This window comes from Sitophilus oryzae, unplaced genomic scaffold, assembly GCF_002938485.1.
Source record: "Sitophilus oryzae breed Bouriz unplaced genomic scaffold, Soryzae_2.0 scaffold_1604_pilon_pilon, whole genome shotgun sequence".
Lineage (NCBI taxonomy): Eukaryota > Metazoa > Arthropoda > Insecta > Coleoptera > Curculionidae > Sitophilus > Sitophilus oryzae.
This window is the reverse complement of record NW_022146286.1, coordinates 974961-988628: the sequence shown is the minus strand read 5'-3', so window position 1 is coordinate 988628 and position 13668 is coordinate 974961. Positions and strand designations below refer to the sequence as shown.

Genomic DNA, 13668 nt, shown 5'->3' with positions numbered 1-13668 from the left:
ATTAATCTAAATGTTAATTATTTACAAAAAAAGGCGCATCTATTTGCATAGTAACATAAACGCACCCTCATAATTTGTTAATTCGCAACAATGAAAGTAGAACTGGTAGATCCTTTTAAATCAATTATTCTTTAGAGATTGGACATGAAACAGTTCTGCTGTTGGATAAAATTTTGTATGGCACTCGCGTGTTATAACATATAAGTCACTTGAGAAAATTAGCAAACATTTCCCAGCGTGACTTATATATGTAAGATAACACACTTCATAAATGACACACGTACCATAAATAACTATTTTACTCAAAATAAAAATAAATTACAACCTTCTTTAGGCCAGCTGCCAGTCAGCGCCATTAACAGTCCATTTCACTAGTCCGAAAAAGTACCAAAATAAGCGTTCGGCATTTAACGTTTTATGTAAAAGTGGATAGGTATTTTTACACAAATGAAGAAGGAAATTAAAGATAAAGGATTATACTATATCTGTATTGTAGCACATTTTTTTTTTGCCGTTTTTTGATGGTCAAACATTAACAAAATATTGCTTATGTTTGGACTAAATGTTCTCGAAAATAAAGACATAATTTAAAATTCCGTTACCATACGGAAATACAATGAAGTTTTTTGATTACAGTGATATATAATTTATATGGTTTTGTAACAAATTGTTCGCTATTTTATGGCAAATGCTGAAGCTCTGCAAACCTTAATCAAAGCACGTGTGTTTGGAATTTTGGGTGTGGCTTAACACGACAGGATCGGGCCAAGCCTTAGGCAAATTTCTGAAATATAATATATATTTCCGTCGGCCACATACCCGCTTTACCCGACCCCTGAGAGCAACCCGAACAGTACAGCCATGACCAACATGACAGACAGGCCAGAGACATCGATTTGTGACGTCACCGCACTAGTCCGGCTTTTGTATTGTGCCATATGGTACTGCATATAGGTTTTGCATAAATAATAGTATTTATTGATAGTTTTGCCAGATATAAATATGAAAAATATTATACAGAAAGGTATTAAAAAATAACATTAACTTTTTATCGCGTTAAAGTAATTGAATAGCATTAAAATTTAGATCTAAAGCACGAATATTAATATAAAATAAACTACAGCATAAGATGAACAAAATAAAATCTAGATAATAAAAAGCGTGTCCTAAAATTGCCTTAGCGAGTATTTAGCAACTAGTAATAATATACCTGTGATAAAAAGTTTCCAAATATTAAAAAATTTGAAAACTATATGTTTATCGACAAGTTAAGAAAATGTATTGTATATGATAACGGCAGAATACATTTTAAAGTTTAATTAAAAATAATTGTAAAAATTTGCCTAACATGTTTAAAAAATGTGGATATCAGATAGAATTAACTATTAACATTAAGTAATTTGTAGTTTGATGTTCATCAAGTAACCATCTCCATAAATCGTAAATAAAAAGATAAAGATATCATTTTTGAGTCAATATACATACGTGGATCGTTTTGGTCTTACGAATAATCATTTAAAAAAAAATATGTAGCCATCCTCTGACAAGTTGATATTAGTTTTATTAATTATAGTAAACATTATGCTGTGTGTGCTTGTGAATTTGTTCTATGTAATTTTTGGATTATGTTCGGCACTGTGTTTTTTTGATTTTGACACTAGCTACACTGATGAAGGCTGTAATGTTGGCCGAAACGTTTGGTTATTTCCTTTAAAAATGAAATAAAAATATGAAAACCCAAATGAAAACTTAATCAGAGTTTTCCCGAACCTAAATCCCAAGAAAATTAAAAAAAAAACAGAATATTTAATTACAAGGTTCAAGAATAATAAATTTTCCAAGATATCATTTTTTTTATATAAAATACTGAAATAAAGTACAAATTCATTTAATTTCTTTAAAATATATTGCCATTTCATAATAATAATACTTTTCAATCTCTATTTCATCCTGAATTTCCAAATCTTGTTTTCTTTCATCGGGACGTTTTCTCTTTATGGGAACATGCACAGAGGGTCCATAAGAGGGTTGATTTGGAAAAATTGTAGGCACAGCATGTTCTGTAGGTTTTGGACGTGACCTAGTTACAGTTAATATTGTTGGGAAAGAGAATGTAGACAGATCCTGAGGACTTATTATAATTGCTGCTACAAGGCACAGGCACAGAACAATGTCGCGGAATTTTTTATTTCACAAAGTAAAAATAAAGAAACGAAAACTGTTTTACATAAAAATACACGTCATTTACGTTGGTTTAACACTATATACTAACACTAACGCTATTAATTATGTTTTTATATAAATTCCCCAACTTTTTCCTAGCCCCGACACACAGCCGGCATCGCCGGTGTTACTATAATTTTTACCGAAAGTATGGTTTTTTTCGCGGGTACGATGTTATGAATCGGATCTAGATAGTTCACTATTCACTCAAAATTATTTAGTATAATTTTATTAGCATAGAAACGCGTAAAAAACACAGATTTGTTGCGAAACTAATGAAAACAATTGGTTTGTTTACGGTTACTACTAATTCTGGACCACTTCGGTAGAACTGTCAAAACAGTCAGGCCTTGAATATGACATTAGCCACGGTACAGCGTAATAGACTCTTAAAAAATAAAGAGTGCGGGCCAAGTAATGATATCTAGGGATTTATCTCGCCAAAATAATCATTGATTGTCATTCCCCAGCCGTCTTGAGGCCTTTTTTTGATCGTATGGTACTATTTCTCAATGTTAATACAATAACTATATACCAGGTGTGAAGAATTTACGAGTCGTAGACTGCAGCATAATGCCGTATATTCCAACCGGAAATACCAACGCTCCAGTTATAATGGTGGCAGAAAAAGCGGCTGACATGATAAAAGAAGATTGGGGTGTTATTAATGATGAATATACTAATTCTAGGGAGGCTCAACACGAGGATGTCGAAGGATCTGACGAATCTCTTGGTAAGTTATTAAGACAGTAAGATAAAAACTTTAAAACTGAACTGGAAGAGTCCTTACGTATTCTGTCTTTACAAAGAGGAGTTCCCTTACAAAGTTCCCTTACAAAGTTATATATTTAATAACTAAATTTTATCTTTAACCAAAATTGTGTCTTTTATTTAAAATTAAATATTATCATCATCATTTTCAGCTTATCAACCATTTCCAATTATGGTGTAGCTTCCCTCACACATTTATATACTGTGTTTGTAGTTGGGCCCATTGTTGTCTATGTTGTTGTTGGCTATGCGGGCCCAAGTTATCCCTGCTAATTTCCTAATATCACGGTCCCATCCCAGGTTCGGTCTTCTTCTAGGTCTCTCAATTCCTCTTGGGTACCACGCTGTAATTTTTGTGGTCCATCTGTTGTTCGTCCTTCTTGCCAGGTGTCGTGCCCATTGTCATTTGAGGGATTTGATTCTGTAGATTACATCTATAACCTGTATCTTTTGTCGTATCCACTCTATTCTTTAAGGTCTCTCTTGGTTATACTCAGCATATTTCGTCCCATTGAGCGTTGTGTGACATGCAGTTTCCTTATGATATCCTTTTTAAGTGTCCAGGTTTCGCATGCATAGGTCATGACTGGTAGTACACATTGATAGAAAGTGTTAGTAATTTTCTTCTTTAGATAGAGTGGCATTCTAGATTGGAATATGATTGAGTTTCTTCCATAAGTATTCCATGCTAACTTAATTCTTCTGTTGATTTCAGGTTGTAGAGATCCAGAGCTGTGTGTGTATTAGTTGTCCCAAATATAATATTCTTCTACTATTTCCAGTGTTGTTATTTATTAGAATGAATTATTCTTATAAATTTAAATATGTATGTACTTATAGTAATTTTAAAAGCATGCTTTATTTTTAGATCAAGAGGACAAAACTGCAAAAAATTCACTTAACAATAAACAAGATGGAGGGGACATTTTTGATAAACCGTCGGATACAAAAAAGGATCGTAACCAACACGATGATATAAAACCTCAACGAGTTTTGGAAAAAACTCCATCATTAAATGAAGACTTAGATTATTGGTAGAAAACATACTGGGTCTTGTTTAATAGAAATACAGCGTGTCACAATATTCCGACATAGAACTACTACGTATTTTTGGAATCAAAATAAGTTCATTGGGCACAATTTACCTCTACCTACCAAAGTGCATCGTTTGTCCGCTAGAGGGCATCAAAATTTAAAACAAAAAAATAAAATAAACTCATTTTTTCAGATAATTTAAAAACCGTTATTCCGATTTGAATGAGATTTTGGGTGTCTATGTTTTGCTAAGTGCTTTAAAGGTGCGTCCAGACTTGAGCATTTTAGCCCGAACGAACAGAACGAACCGAACGCGCAGAGCCGAAGTCTGGACCTGTCCCCGAGCCGAATTCGGCGTGCAGACTTAGCGAATTCTGCTCTGCGCGTTCTGTTCGTTCGGGCTAAAATGCTCCAGTCTAGATGCACCTTAACATTTGACTTTCACAAATATCAAGAACAATTACGAGAAGGGTGAAAACTACCCTCCCCCTACATAAATTTTAGTATAAATATTTTCCAACTCTATATACATACAACAGATTTTCTTTTTGTCAAATAATCCCTCTAGTATTTACGACATTTTTTGTCTCTATCAAAAAAAAAAAAAACGCCACACGCGTAGTTTTTGAGAAAAAAACTTTTGGAGAATTTATTTTTCCAAAGCAGACCTACTCAATGGAACGTTAATTTATTTAAAATTTATTATTTTTTTAAGCTTTTTATCAAGCTTATTGTCAAATATAATTTGTGATACTAACATAAAATTCCATATCTTCGCCAACTAGATTATTAAGAATATAATAGATTGTATGCGTCTCCAAAGCTTGATGTGATAAAAATAATTTTTTGGAAGTCAGATTCGGAAAAATATTTTTTTTCCTCAAAAAGCATGCGCGGTGGCGTTTTTTTTACAAGAGACAAAAAATGTAGGAAATACTAAAAGGACCGTTTTACTAAAAAAAAATCAGTCATCGGTTGAGTTGGAAAATATTTATACTAAAATGTATGTAGGGGTGGGGGTAGTTTTCACCCTTCCTGTTCAAAAATACGTAGTAGTTCTACGTCCACGGAATATTCGGACATCCTGTATATTGAAGTAATATTATTTGTAACTTTAAGATTTAACAACAATATATGAACCCTTATATTAATAAATGCCATTAGTACTCTAGAAGAAGAGATAAGATACTTATAACATATATGTTAAAAAAGTAATTTATTTTCATTTAATTAAAGCTGAAAGTCTTATTAAAATTATCTGTTATTATAACATAAAATTGTTAATATAATGTATGTATTTAACTTATTAATTTATTTATTTTCTAATAAATAAACTCTACGATAATAAAAATAATAATCTAAGGAACGATGTATTCTGTCTTGACAATATAGTGGAGTGCTTTAAGCTAGTAGTGGGAACTATCGAATGAATACTATCGAAACATTCGATAGTTGCAATTCATTCGAATAATTCGATAGTAAGAAAACATTCGTTGAAAACTATTCGAATAAAAATTATCGAATAGATCCGTCATCTGCCTTGAAATATTGTATTCTAGTAATTCGGCAGCAAAAACCATTCATTTATAAAATTCATTCATTTATGAAATTCATTTATTCGTCAGGATCGATTATAATAAAATATTAACTGAATTTTAGTTGTCGCCCGGCGACGTAGGTTTTTTCCGAGAAACCCGACAGCGGTGGGTGGCAATGCTATGAAAGAAGCCGGCATCTTTGATTTTTTGCGGAGTCAGATATAGATAAAGGCACATTGTTGTTTTTTTTATTGAAATTGGTATTAGCAAAGAATATTATTCTTTGGTATTATAATTAGTTAGGGATAGTATGACTATATATTTTGCATTTTTTTATTAATATTCTGTTGTTACACTGCAATAAGCCTCTTTATTTTGGATGTAGGAAAATACTTTTTTTAATGTTTTTAAAAAAGCAAAACTGGTTTAATAAATAATAACAGTAATAATTTGTTATACCTATTAACACCAAAATTTAAAATCATTTAATATAAACATTTTTTTAAGTAGTAGCAAAATATAAACAACAAATTAGAAGTCCAAATTATTTATATTAGATCCTATTTAAAAATAATATAGTCTCTAAATTTTTTGTGTGGCAACGTTGGTTTATTTTCGGAAAAATTTTGACCACCTGCACATGTACACAATCGTCAATAAATAAAATTAAAAAATAACTACTATTTTAGTATTTTAACTATTTTAATAAACGCAAAAATAGCACAGTATTTATACGGCGAAGTTATAAAAATTTGGAAGAACTAATAATGCACTGACGCATACAAAAATCAAACGAATACTAAATTTCATTTTTCATTTAACAAAAGCATTCGATAGTCGTGGCGCAACGATAACCATTTGGTCGCACGGCGAGGTTGTCACATATGCTTTAGTATACAAATGAATGAATGATTTTATTCGAATAAAACCATTCGATAGTTGAAATCATTCATTCATTAACCATTCGATAGTCTAATTCATTCGATAGTTCCCATCGCTACTTTAAGCCCTTATGGGATACCAACCTCGGAATTAATTTACTGTGAACGAATTTTTATAAAACTTTTTGCATTGTATTGTTAATAAGTATATTACAAAGTTTATCCATTTAAATTCGTTGCTTTCACTTTAGTATTTAAATAAACACACATATTATACAAATGCATACATACAAGATGGCTCCGTGTTCCGAAAAAGTTCTGTATCAGGATTCCTATTTGAGATGTTCACTCCAAACCTTTTACAAAATATGTGTTTAATGGTAGTTCACATTTCACAAATATTTTTATAGATACACAGGGTGAATCAAATATATTTTTACACTTCAGTTTTAGTTTTTCAAACGAAATGCTTTATATTTGTGAATTTGCTATAAAGGTTTTTGAATTATGACCACGTTTATGAATGAGGACGTCAATCTAGGCGTCCAGGAACCTTCGTATGAGAACTTCTATCGAGACGATCGACTGATTGTAAGTTTATAGCTAAGAAACCGTCGAAGAAGATCAAATGAAGCAAATCTTATGTCAAGAAGGTCTGCTTCGCAGTGGTGGACTAAGCATGTCGGGGGCCCAGGGCGGCGAAGCTAAATGTGGCCCTCGGTTTGTTTAAATAATGATATACTTCTAATGCACATTTTGTAAAGATGGAATGACGTATGTATAATGGTTGACAAAATTCAAGTATTTATACAGGGTGTCCCAGGCTGAGCGTGCATTAGAAGTTTCTAGAGAACTATAATATCTAGATCGGAGATTTTTTGCACATCATTGTTTCACAACGAGATCTATCGATTAAAAACATTTTCAATATGGCGGCACTTCCGGAAGTACCGGAAGTTGACAACAACTTTCTTACTTTAAACGGGTGCCCTCATTTTTTTACATACTAAAATTCTCTGAATTTTATGAGAAGAAAATTTTATGAATTTTGATATCAAACACTCTATACCTAACGTTAACTGTTTTTGAGGAAAAAAAAATATTTATAATTTTTGGACAAAAAAAAAACTTGGGAATTACTGGGGCCTGATAATTGATAATTAAGTAAATATCTGCTTCTATTTATATTGTTTATAGTTTGCGTATTCGTATGGTTTACGCATAACCACCACCTACAAATTGCTTCATAACTACTGAACACATATTGGTCTTGTTTGCCCGTTGAATAAAAAATTACTTATTGAGATTTGGAGGCCCCTTAAAAGACGGGGCCCGGGGCGGACCGCCCCTTCCGCCCCCCACCCTAGTCCGCCACTGCTGCTTCGGGACCAGAACTTACTAGATCTGTTGATTAGGACTAAAAACAAAGGCATTGTTTTAATGTAAAAATTACGAAAAAATGTTAGTGTCTTCTTCAAAAGCGAATATTTCCAACAAAAATAAAGCTAATGAGAGGAACCAAAAATCAAACTATCGAGAAAGGATGTATCTAGACGATAAATTGATTTTTAAATTTTTTGCTGTTTTAACATATTCCACAGGGTATTTCAAACTTTCACCAAAATATCAACATTTTGTTTTCCCTCGTATAATTAACAGATGGGGAGATTCGTTTTTAATTTAGAAAGAGATACTAAAAAGTCAGATAATTTGGCTACATACTGCTTAAAAAGTCATCAAAATCGGCCCACTTAAGCAAAATATATTGAACTTTAAAATATCTCAAAGTTTTAAGGTGCCCATTTTTCGTACCGGTGAATGTATTTCAAAAACTATACATTTTAGTTATATACTTTTCTAATGAAAATCGCCTTTATTTTTTTACTAGAATCCGAAAATCAATTAATATATAGGGTGTTTCATTACAAAAACAAAAAACACAAATTTAATGTGTAACTTTTTTTGGAGACACCCTGTAGAACTCTATATAATTTTAGAAAATCCTTTAAATTGACTTACATAAGCTCACAAAATTTCACTTCAATATAATCTTTTGTTCTCCTTGCAAAAACTGCGTCGTATATGACGCGCCACCCTGTATAATTCGATTTCAATCAAAATTTCAATGATTAGAATATAGGCAGAATAGCTTATGAATATAGCTTATGCATTAGATTAATTTATTTCAATAAATTTACTTAGAAAGAAAAATAAAAAAATCAAAAAATTAAGAAGGAAATAACTAAGAATTACTAAAATAAAAAACTAAAAGCGACGAAAAGAAATGGGTAAACAGTTTAGTATTTCATCTATAAAACACAATACAGAAGGTTTCACATTAATACATTGCCAGTAATTGAATTCCGCGGTAGAAGTCTCCGGACACTCCACTAATATCTGTTGACACGACTTGACAAAAAAGAAGATATGCTTTCAAAAAATAAGCAATTCGAGTCACTGTTAAACCGCCAGTGACAGAAAGTAAAATACATTTTAAAATAAAACAAATAAATAAATAAATAAATGCCTTTATTGTCAAAAAATTTTTCAATTTGTAGACAAAGGTAAACTAACAAACAAAGTAGAAAAAAAAACAAGGTACACAAACAAACAAACAAAAGATAATACAAAACATTATATAAATAATATTGTCAGTCTTATTGTTAAAATAAACATTTATAAATGTTTACAATGTCAAAGAACAAAAATTTTCATTTTTCATAATTCAATTCAATAATATTCAAAAATATTTAGCCAGTTTATAGCAAAATATCAATGACCTCTAAATAAATTAATTTCGATGTCATTAGTAAATATAGCAATAGCAAACATTAGACCAGTGTTTTCAAGATCAAATTCGATTTTCAATTCAAATATAATTCATTTACGGCGTAGAAAGCCTTGTCTAGTAAATAAGAGTTCAATGCTTTGCGAAATGAAAAAAATGATGTTATGGATTTGATTTCAAATGGCAGGTGATTGCGCATTTTTTTCGAGTTGTATAATATTGAACTTTTAACTAACTCTGAGCGTGGGGTAGGTAGACAAAGATCTTGCTCCGCGTTCCTGAGTGGATAAGTGTGAGATGGCCTTTCTTGAGAAGCTGATACATGTTTACGTATTAGGCAAACGGATTCAAATATAAATAAGGAAGGAAGAGTCAATATTCTTAATTCCTTAAAAAAGTCCCGGCAATGAGTTCTGCTGTTTAGTCCTAGTGAATATCGAACAGCTCTCTTCTGGAGCTTGAAAATGCGGTCAAATTGAGTCACACAACACGTACCCCAGAAAGGAAGGGCATACCCGAGGTGCGACTCAAAAAGTGCATAATAAACAGTTCTAGCCACTGACAAGTTAAGCTCCTTAGAAATAGACCTTAATGCAAAATAGGCAGAGCTCAATTTTTTCGACAAAGCTTCGATATGTATGTCCCATTTCAGAGAATTGTCCACAACAAGCCCTAAAAATTTTACAGATTTTACGACGTCAATGGTGGTGTTGTTAAGTACAAAAGGCTGCAACGAGTTTTTATACGACAAAGCTTTAGTTTTAGAAATGTTGAGACTTAGGAGGTTCGAATCGCACCAAAATTTAATGGTGATTAAGTCATTTCATATAACCCTATGAAGTGCCGTGATGTCCTTGTTGCTACTGTGTGAGTTGTTGTAAGTGAAGCTAGTGTCGTCCGCAAAAAGACATATTTTGCCACTGATGTTTATGTTAGCAATGTCGTTAATAAAAGAAGAAACAAAATAGGGCCTAGTACTGAGCCTTGTGGTACTCCACATTCTATTGGCTTGCTAGAAGACAACGTGGTATCCACCCTCACAAGTTGACTTCTGTTGCTCAGATACGACTAAAACCATTCGAGAGATGATCCCCTGAACCCATAGTGCTGCAGTTTATTAATTAGGATCTTATGACTTACACAATCGAACGCCTTAGAAAAATCACAGAAAATTGTTGCTGTAGAATGATGGTTGTTTAGGCTGGAGTAAACTTTATTAAGGAGGAAAACATAGCGTCATTTGTGGACTTGTTGCTTAGAAATCCAAATTGATATTCAGTAAGTATTTTGTACTTAAACAGAAAAGATACCAGCCTTCTTTTAACCAACCTTTCTATGATCTTAGATAGCGTTGGAAGGAGTGCAATTGGGCGATAGTTAGAAGCTTCATCTTTGTCTCCTCCTTTGTGCAGAGGAATGATTATTGCCGTCTTAAGACATTTTGGAAAAATACCATTTTGGAACGACATGTTTATTAAAGTTGTTAGGTGATTCAGAGTGCTTTCTGGCAGATTCGAAAACATTTTTAAAGTTAGCCCGTCGGTCCCAGAAGAGGATTTATTTTTGATGGTATTAATTGTACTGCGAAGCTCTTCAAGAACCACGGGCGAAAAAAAGAAACTGTGTAAGTTTACATTATCATTAGAGAGATAAGAAAGTGGATCATGAGGAGGACATATGGTATTAGTTAAGTTTTTCGCTACATTTACAAAGTAATCGTTAAGGTTCTCAGGCGAGGTAGAGATATTGCTAGACGAAGAAGCTTTGTTTCTCAACTCATTCACAATAGACCATGTTTCCTTAGCTAGCTTAAACTACACCTGTAAATACCTTTAAAATTAAAATTCAAGTTTGAATCTAAATTAGGATCCCAAAAAACCTTTAATAAACCAGTTGCTAGAACATGAAACCCTGAATATAGGTAAACAGTAATAAATCGACATAACCAAGGCATAAAAATTTATCTAACTTTATGTAACATTTTGTCTCAACTTTAAAACCAAAACAGACCAATCTAGGACACCTGCCAATAATCACATGCCAGCTCAAGGCAGACCGGTATTCTTGAAATTCGGTTTGGCGAACAGATCCAAGAAAAGAAAGTGAAAGCGGTGAACGTAAATAATATGACGTAAAAGATGGTCTACGTGCTCGATTTATAGTAATGCATATTTTTGTTGTAAAGTTGCAGTAGACTGATTATACGATTATTATGATTATTTAATACAAAAGCACAAACCATACCAGGTCGTGTAGTGGTGTTGGAAACAGAAAATCTCCTGCAAATTTTGAACTGTCCAAATATTGGATGTCATGTTGATTTCACAGCGAAATCGCAAATAGTTTTTTTAAACGTCTACGCATGCAAACATGCCAAATTTGAACATTTTTGAAGAAGCCGTTTTTAACTAATTTCATAAAAACTGTATCTATTTTTTATGGAGGGCTTTATGTGTGTTCCGATTATATTATGTGTATTACGATTATGTACCTAATTTCCGAATTATAAAGTTTTGATTTTCAAATGTTCAACAAAAATTTTGTAATTTCCAGACTTGATATAATCTCATTTTATATATCTACAGGGTGACAATTTGTCTCAATTTGAAAACGAGCAGTATTTAATATTGCCTCTACCGATGATAGTATGAAAATTTGACGAAACACGTCAATTTGCATATCAAGGGGGACAATTTTTGAGGCATTTGCTGCCGGGTTACTTTCAACCCCTTGACCCCCAGGGCACCTACCTCTGAAGTTTTAAATAGCACAACCCCTACTTCTTTTATCATTTTTGTGTTTCTTATAGAATTCTACATAAACGGCATTATTTTTTTGAGAATTTTATAAGGAACACAAAAATGGTAAAAGAAATAGGGGTTGCCATTTAAAATTTTAGGGTTAGGTGCCCTGGAGGTCAAAGGGTTGAAAGTAACACGACAACAAATGCCTCAAAAATTGTCCCCCTTGATATGTAAATTGACGTATTTCGCCAAATTTTCATACTATCATCGGTAGATGTAATATTAAATACCTACTGTTCGTTTTCAAATTGTCACCCTGTATAAATGCTAACTTGTAAACTAATGTTAAATATTAATATGTATCATAGTTTCCGCAGAATGGCATCGTTATATGAAACCGAATACATCGAAATTAATTAAATCGAATTGTTTAAGTAATATTTTCAAAAGTCAATAACTCGGAAACGGTTGGTTTGAGGTACATTGTGTGTATCTCGATTTTTGCTTAGAATTGAAGGAAGAACCGAAATATGCAATAATATACAGGGGGTTCCATTTAAAAAATGAATCTTATCTCTTATATTTTACCTAATAATCGACCGTTCCCATACATATTAGCGACCCTTTATTTAAACATTTTAAATAGTAATTTGTTTTTTCTTTTTATTTGTTGTTTCTGACGAAGATATCCTTCTGAAACATTAAGAATTTTGTGTCATACACACACCAAATTTCAATTTTCTAGTGCGAGCCATTTTTGAAATATGTCGAGAAAAATGCGATTTTTAAGTCACATTATTACGTCAGCAGCACCCTTCAGTCATAAAAAAAAACTTTAAAGTAATTCCATTTCACATTAACGTTTCTTCAATTGTGTAAGATAACCACATCATCAATAAATTCTCGGTTAAACTATAATTATATTCAATAAATATACTGACTAGTCATTTCCAAACAACATAACTTTCTTTTATTTGATAATAATTGTCTTCTAAAAGATAAACTTGTTACGCACCATATATAACCTCACGCGTTATATAATGTTAACAAATCATTTGAATTTTCGTCTAATAATAGATTTACCTACTAAAGTTAAAATAAATATATAAATAAATACTTTTTCAAAAATATTCACACAGTAGGTATCACCAGTTCAAAAATATTCACAGTTTGCCATATCTTATCTAAGCCACGTTCTTTAAATCTAGTTAATATTGATCTTCTACTTTGCATAACATATTTCTGATTACAATCTTTACATGAAATTTCATAAATACCCGACCTTTACAGTGGAGGTGTTTTATCTTCATTAGTGTAACTAGCAATTTATCCTGGGGTGGACCTTAGGGGTGGACCTGGTGCTGAGCGCAGGGAGGGGCCTAGGGCTTTTGTTTTTTTAAAAATGAAAAATTATTTTAAAAAACACATTTTTTGAATAAAACGTTTATTTACATGAATTTATCTATCAATAAATTTCACAGACTTCGTTATCAAGCCGTGTTCTCGCAGAATAATTAAACACCTACAAATTTTCTAAAAAAAATTAAAAATTAACACATTTTTTGAACACAAGAAAATAATATTAACTAAACAAAACTAGAAAACGTCATTTTTACTGCATCACAAGCAAATAAAAATTAATAGGTAACCAAAAGTCATAATTCAGGATTTCTCTGGGGGATGCCCAG

General features: G+C 32.1%; 2 protein-coding genes across 2 annotated transcripts in view; one reads left to right on the top strand and one right to left on the bottom strand.

Moving 5' to 3' along the window:
* LOC115880015 overlaps positions 1–4666 on the top strand; it is a 50747-nt gene extending 46081 nt beyond the window's left edge. The window contains exons 17-18 of the mRNA XM_030897119.1: positions 2762–2956; positions 3863–4666. Coding sequence (XP_030752979.1) covers positions 2762–2956; positions 3863–4032 — 365 coding nt within the window. The 3' untranslated portion in view covers positions 4033–4666. The remainder of the gene's footprint in view (positions 1–2761; positions 2957–3862) is intronic.
* Positions 1–13668, bottom strand: part of LOC115879988 (flotillin-2) — a 398348-nt gene that overhangs the window by 65766 nt on the left and 318914 nt on the right. The window lies entirely within an intron of this gene.